This window comes from Raphanus sativus, chromosome 1, assembly GCF_000801105.2.
Source record: "Raphanus sativus cultivar WK10039 chromosome 1, ASM80110v3, whole genome shotgun sequence".
NCBI lineage: Eukaryota > Viridiplantae > Streptophyta > Magnoliopsida > Brassicales > Brassicaceae > Raphanus > Raphanus sativus.
In genome coordinates this window covers 15,514,366-15,522,447 of record NC_079511.1, presented here as the reverse complement: position 1 = coordinate 15,522,447, position 8,082 = coordinate 15,514,366, and the positions used below count along the sequence as shown (strand labels likewise).

General features: G+C 31.0%; 1 protein-coding gene across 1 annotated transcript; it reads right to left on the bottom strand.

Annotated features, from left to right (window-relative positions):
* Positions 1-7,401: 7,401 nt before the first annotated feature.
* On the bottom strand, positions 7,402-8,082 carry LOC108839372 (uncharacterized). The gene has a single exon (XM_018612143.2). The coding sequence runs from the start codon at positions 8,080-8,082 to the stop codon at positions 7,402-7,404; it is 681 nt and encodes a 226-aa protein (XP_018467645.2).

Below are 8,082 nucleotides of genomic sequence, written 5' to 3'. Positions count from 1 at the left end.
ATAAGAGGAATACACAATAAGAAAAACTTATAAATAAGAAAAGCTTATGTTAAGTTTATTTAAATTATAAAGTAAAATTGGTGTCACAATTTTTAATAAGAGAAAAATACCTAGCCTAAAACAAAAAGAAATTAATATGGCAGGGTCATCACTATTTTTTTGTCATAAAATTATCACTATATTACAATATAATATTAGATAACATAATATATTTATATTTTTTTTTTTAAATTACCTACTAGGTAATTGGCGGAACTGCTGGTCATTGCATGTCATATAATTCAAGTGGAGAACTATAGTGAGTAATTTTGAACAACTTTGAAATCACCAATCGATTTAATTATTTCTGCAGTTTTTTTTGTTTGTTTTCTGAATGGTGTTGTAAGCATAGTTTTTAAGAAAAATTGGGAAAAGAGACTCTCAACTTTTGTTTGTCAATTTAGGATTTTTGATATTTTGATCATTTTGGACATGTTTTACCCTTATGTAATGGGAAAATAGTAAATTAGATCTTAAAAATAGAAAAAGTATGAAAACTATTGGAAATAGAAGTATGACTATTTATATGTTTAATTTTTTAAATATTTGAATTATCTTTTATCTCGTGTTTTAGATGAGGATAAAATATTCATTTTAGCCATTTACTTAGTCTAGGAATCAAATACTAAGTTTTATACATAGATCTATCATGGGTATATAACAGAAACAAAAATTTCTTGTATATTCTACCTAACTTAGAATTCATTAATTTATATTTCAGCAAAACGTCATTAGTCTAACTTCAGCTTGATTATAACTTATAGTCACGACTCTACAATTTATTTTTTCTTGTTTATGTGTCATGTTTGTTTTGTTTCTACCTTATGTTACGCTTACGGAATAATAAACCTTTCATCCATTTTACAGTGTTCTGCTCAATGCAATTAGCATATTATAGCCAAATCACGAAAATATATAAACTTTCATATTTTCGGTGAATATATTTAATAAATCTGCATTAAAATCTACCATAAATCTCACATAATATAATCCCTTCCACGTTTTGTTTTTGTTTTTACTTTTTTTTTTAATATTTAAACAACTGTTATTATTATTAATTGGTTAATTTTAGGAGCATTATGGTATTAACATGAATCTATATCTTATTTTTCTAAATGATCTTAAAAAAATCTTATTGAGACAAAACCAAAGTTCAAAAATCTTATCTTGGTTTTGGTGAATTCTTGCAACTCCGGATGGCTAAGTTACAGAGTAACCAGGGCTATATTCCGTAGAGTTATCTTCTAAGGATACAATAATAACAAACTAATTATATTTTGAGTTTTTTTGTAACTGTATTTGTTTTAAATATAATTAGCAATTAATGTAATCATCTATGTCATATTTAGTTATATGTCATGTCATCTTTCTAGTATGTCATGTCATATTTATTTAATGAAAGTGATTATTGAGATGACATGTGTCAAAATCACTTTGCAAATAATGTCTAGAGAATTGATATAATAACTCTAAATCAACTTATTTGATGATAGTGCTTCCTTCCTTTAATCTTGATTATATCCATACACTGTTTGTGTGGAAATGATTCTTCCATATGAAACTAATTTTCTCAAAAAGTGCAACAATTTGTACAAATAACTTCATCATTCCAAAAGACACTAAAATTACTCATGATATAATGGTTATATTGAAAAGTCTCGTACCATGAGATAGGAAAACAAACACTGGTTTGAAACAAAAAATTCAGCTGGTAATATTAAAACTATCTGGACATATCCTTTATATATTTAAGTATAAGATATATAACAAAGGAGAGAAACAAAACTTTAATAGGTCACATTAGATGAAACACCATTAATGACATGAGATTTGTTATCGCCTTGCTTATGAATGCCAATAACGACTCATGTAACGAAAACTGATTAAATAGTATCAGCGTATTACCCATATTAAGAACCACTATTATAATAAGATATCAATAAACCAGAATAAAAACCTCCATGGAATCAACCAGTTCTTCAGAAAACTAAACATCGAAGGCATTTTAAACTCGGATGCTAGTCATATCAAATCATCACAAACGCTTCATGAAATCCAATATGTAGGAAGTATGTATATTTCAACCAAGCTGTAGAAAAGGTAAAAAAACAAAGAGTACAACCAACATCAGAGTCGAGCCAGCCGGGAAAACTGCAGAGGAGATATGTTGAAACAAGTACTTTGAAAAATCTATTGCATAGAAGAGTCTTTTAAGAACTAGATATTGTTTAATATTGTGAAACCAATAGGAAAACCTTAATAAAGAAGAAAACATTTAGTTTTCAATATCTCTTTTTACTTGAGAAACAAGTACAATGTGAATCATCAATTTATACAAAATTATATTCTTTAATAAGAATCAACAAAGAGCACCCGGGTTGAGACAATCAAATTTATCGGAGGTGGTCATCAAGTGAACTCGAATTGTTATACATCTTGCACAATTTTTTTTACAGATTGTTACAGAGAAGTAAGAAGAGGACAATTGGGCTTTCTGTTGCAATTCTTTGGCTTCACTTGGGCTTTAATAATTGGTCTAATAGCATCAGTTTCAGCAAATTATAGATACTCTTCTTCTAAGAGCAGGTTTGGCTGTCTTTAGCTAATATACCTCTGCAAACTTGAAGTCAGTGGGATATATACGTTTAGTTTTCTGCAAAACTTGTATAAAAGCCCTTGTGCAAGTGACTTAATAAATATGTCAGCTATCGTTCCACAAATATATTTAGTTATAGTTCACATTGAAATATTTGGTTCCATTGGAAGACATTATATTTGAAGTAAGACAAATTGCTGAAAGATTATCACACAACATCAATGATTTTTACATGTTGTTCTGATCCCATCACTTTGGGAAGATTTTTCATACAAAAAAAACTCAAGGGAAGCAAGAGACATGGTCATTCATTATGCTTATGTAGAGAATATTGATATTATGTGTCTTTTGGTAGACCAATATATAACATTAGAACTAACAAGATCAAAAACCTCTTGGTGATTAAAAACTTCTTGCTGATCAAAAATTTATTGTTCAACAGCAGTGCATTCTGCATTGATTGTTATTCCTATTTCAGTTGTTCCCTTGGCACATATTAGGATTCGCTTAAGCAGGTTGAATTCAGACTGTCTAAGGGTATTCATTTTCTGGAAAAAGTAATTCACTGATAACTGAGGATCCATTCTCGTGATTGTGAGGTACTATAGTTTGCATGTTAAGCTCTGAAAATAAAGAGGAGCATGAAATAGTTCATCATATCATGATAAGTTGTCAAGCTTCAGAGGTATAGGCGTTGGAATATGTACACACTCTCCCATACCAACACTGATAGAAATATATTTAGTATATTTGACTGATTTAGAAAGAGTCATTTGACATGATAATGAACTTAAATACCAAGAAAATAATGTTCATACCCCATGTCCTTCATTTGGAATTCAAGTATAAACACTGAAGAAAACTATATACTAAAATGTTGTTGTTGCATGTTAAGATCATGTCATTTACATAGAGAACCTTACTATCATACATCACAGTGAGCCCAACTCAATCAAATGTCTATGTTTTCTTTTAAAGTGACCATTTTGTTGAGGTGTATGAGGAAAATATATTAGTTGCGGATTTCCATGATTTGTCAGATGAGTTAAGAAGTGATTGCTGAAAAATTCATCTCCACCATCACACTGAAACTTCATGATATTGCTCTGTAATTGAGTCTCCACCAGTTTTTGAAAAAAAGACAAATACCAAGAATAAATTTGATTTGAATCGTAACATATAGTTCCATGCGAATCTTGACTGGTTACCAACAAAGATGACAAAATATTTAGACTCTTAAATGGACATAGACTCATAAATCATAATTTTCTATATAAGTACTGTTTTTATCTTTTGTACAAAAGTTTCTATATTGATAGATACTAAAGTATACTTTTAAAATACAATATGAAAAATATAAAATATCCTAAAAATATATAATTTCTATAGTATAAATAAATAAATTTTAAAAATGTATTGTATGCAAACCGTAGAAATTTTTATAAACATTTTATCATGATTATCTATTTGATTATTTCAGATTCTGAATTTACTATACCAAACTCGAAAATATATTAATATGTAATAATAATTGATAGGAAATTTAATGTATACAACAAGTCATTATATAATAATTTTGAATAAAAAACTTAAAACAATAAAATTATATAATTATACATTGTATAATACTAATATATAAATCATATATTTAAAATATTTATGATAATATTAAAAATATACATTTGTAAAATATAAATAATACCTGCATGGACGTGCAGATCAAAATTTAGTGTATTCTTTAAAAATGTTTAATATAAAAACTTTGAGATACTAAAGATAATGGAAGAGTGCAATTCGTTCTAATCAACAAGAATCACATAATGTGTTAAACCGGGTTGATTCATTATTATGCCATTGTTTCTTGAATGAATCTAAAGAATGTCCATGTTTGGATGGCTAATCCATTGATGCCAAATCAATTCACTACATTGTTGATGCTTTGTAAAGTAAAGAACCTTGAATTTAACATCCTTCAACATATAAAGATCCTTATTTTGTTTTCCTTCCATTACCCATGCTTTGTTATCTTATCCTTAACAAGCAAAAAAGATTCATAATTAAATGTAAACTCACAAAAGTATTCTGATTTCAACTTAAAAGCACACAAAATTGATTTAGTGATAGCATGGCAAGCTAAAACATCATCTAAAGTTTAGATACCTTGAGGTATAAGCAGAAAATATAAAAACATGAGTTATGGGGAGTAAGTCTCCATTACCAAAATGACATAATCCTTATTCCTTATCCATATGTGGTTTAGTTTATTTGAGATGTCACTCATTGTTGGTAATGTGGGAAAATGCTGCTGAACCTGGATACCACTCTTAATCTTAATTAGCACTGATCTTGATCTAAGAGTCTCATCGTTGTGAGGGCACTGTGAAGATGATCAAATGGATTGTAACACTTCACTACTGAGTGTTTGTACTTTCCACTAATCTGAAATATTGGTTTTTGAGTTTGATCATGAACCTAAAACTCCATAGCACTGTTCATGAAAATCGCAAAAACGAGTATAGTGGGAGCTTGTTTATTTTTCCCCCTTTTCTTCTGTAATCACACTAGTTGTTCTGTATATCCCACCTCATTTTAAATAAACCAAGTGAGGAGTGCCCTTAGTGACTGTTATAGACTTGCAGTTTATCACTGATGTTTATGAGTTAAAAATGCATCTTCAAAGTTCATTTCAGGTAATGAATTCATAGAGTTCTATGACTCTTCATAAGGGATGATACTAATTCCAGAGACCACTGAAGCACCATAGATCATCTCTTATTATTTGACTGGATAGCCTATTGAGTCTGTATGATCATATACATTTTTCACATCTCCAAAATATTCATCATAGACTTCTGAATCTTAGACATACATGAATGTTTTTGTTTAAGATCTAACTAAATGGGATTATGCTGTACTTCTTCTAAAGCAGATCAAGCTTCTTGTGATGAGTGAAAGATTATATCCAAATCATAAAGCTTTCTCTGTTAAAGACCCGAACAACCATGCCATGATAAGCGGGTCTCTACAAACCCACTTAATGAACTCCATATTTTCTTCCCCTAACACCACATCGCCACTCCTTGTAGTGATTGTTGGGGATATTGAGGAGAAGTCCATTAATGAATATGATGAGCGACTAGATTGACAGGATTGACTCAATTTGAGTTTTTTCGCATAAGCTAGTTTGCCGATGAGATTTTTAGTGTGACATTATGAGATGCTTAACGAAGGAGCTGAGAAGGATCCGTAGAATCATCCATAATTATACTTATGGTATTATGTGAAACCCAAATGAAAACCTTGATGAATCAAAATTTTAAATTTCAATATCTTTTTCCATTTAAAGAACAAACACACTGTCATTCTTCTTTTATACAACATTTCAATCTTATCCTATTATAGCATCAACACAGGCTGAGACAAGAAATTATATTGAAGGTGGTGAAAATGTGCGATGAAATTTTTGTACATGGTGCATAAATTTATGTACAGCGCTTGAATGTAGAAAGACATTATTGTAGGCACCGAATTTATAAGATAGACAAATTTGATATGTAAATCATAGAATTACAAAAGACATAAATCAAAATTACAACAATATAATATCGTAGCTGGAAAAGAATTGGACTGAAGCAGAGTCGAGATTAAAATCTCTTTCCTTAATCTTTTAAACGTCCGTAGTGTACCGGTATGATACGTTCAAGAATCCCAGAATACAAATGCCTATATATTTAGTTTTGATAACACTTGAGAACTAAAGCCTGTTGAACTTATATCTTTGATATACTTTCAGACACAAAACAAAAATAAGAAGGAAAAATTGGCTTTGTTTTTATTAGGTGTATTTGTATAGAATGAGAATAACATGGCTTTATATAGTCTCATTAAATAATCTGTGACGCACTAAATAGAGATTTTAATTCCATCATGATTATCAAATCATGCGCTGAATTGATTCTATGTATGTTAAAGCATTGAATCCAAAAACAGATTTATTATTGGTCTAAAACGTTAGTCAAAGACAAGAGACAAATAGATCTTATACTTTATTATTTAGTAAAATAATTAGCAAAAGATTTTAGTCTAAGCAAAAAAATCTTAGTGGTTTAATCCAAAATTCAATTCAGCCCACGTATCTCTTTTCTTAATACATTAAAGTGTACAAAAAATTTCAACTTTTTTTTTAATTTCTCCATTATATACGTAAGAGGATTTTCACCTTGTATTTATAATATGAATAATTTATAAATAATTTCATATTAGACTTTCATTTCTCATTCAAACGAACTTTATTTTTGGCATATGATTACACTATATTAAAGTGTTCATAAAAAGAATCCAATGATTTCACAATTCGGTCATTCCAACAATCAAATTGCTCAAAAAACCACCGGAAAATTGGCCATAACTATTTGTCCAATAAAACAGTTCCAACAGTTACAAAAGAAAAACAGGAGCGACCGTTGAGTTTTGTGTTGGACTTCTTTGTCTTTGTGTGGGCTCTAGTAATAAGACCACCTCTAATGGAGATTCTTCCCGTTGGAACTCTTAAAATATCTGTTATATATATATATATTTTTTTTTGTAACGGAATATATATATATATATATATATGTTAAGAGCTAGAATGGGAAGAACCCCCATTGAAGGTGCTCTAACATCAGTTTCGGCTGAGCTTGAAGACTTTTTTTTTTGTCACGAAATTCATTCATATTGGGCCTGGCCCAAGCAAAAAAAAGAAGTACAAGAAAAAAAACAACAAAAGTTCAGCCCACAGGGGGACTCGCTACAGAAACAAGAAGAGCCGACTTGGCTAAACGATCAGAGAGAGAGTTTTGATTCCTAGAAAAATGAGAAAAAGAGATTGCGGTGAAGCCAGATGAGATTGATCGGATGTCCGAGATGATTCCGATCAACTCTTTCCTCTGGGTTGAACCTTTGATTGCTCCGATGAGCGTTGAACAGTCTGAGAAGACCATGATGTTTGTGAAGCCAAGATCCTTTGCAGATACCAGAGCCGCCACGATTGCCAATCCTTCCGCTATCAGGGGGGAGGCGACATACGGCTGAGCCATGGAGCCTTCGATTGGTTCCTGTGATGATTGGTCTGTGAAGTTCCAAGCTAGCCCTGCCACGTTACGGCTTCGATCCCAAGCTGCATCCGTCTTGCATGTAATCGATCTGGTGAGGATATATTCTTCTTCGCCTTGTGTTGCCGGATTTGTATCTTTCTTAGTGAGACTCTTCTTTATCGGTTGTGTTGCTTGGGCTTGATTCCACTCTAGTGCTAATCGAAGGGCTTTTGTTGCAGCTTCTACGGCGGAGCTTTGCTTCTTTTCGAAGATCAAAGCATTGCGTGCATTCCAGAGAGCCCACAGAACCCAAGATACTATCGGCCCCACTATTCCAGTTGGGGGTAAGCAGATCGAGTTTTTGAAGAGGATCAT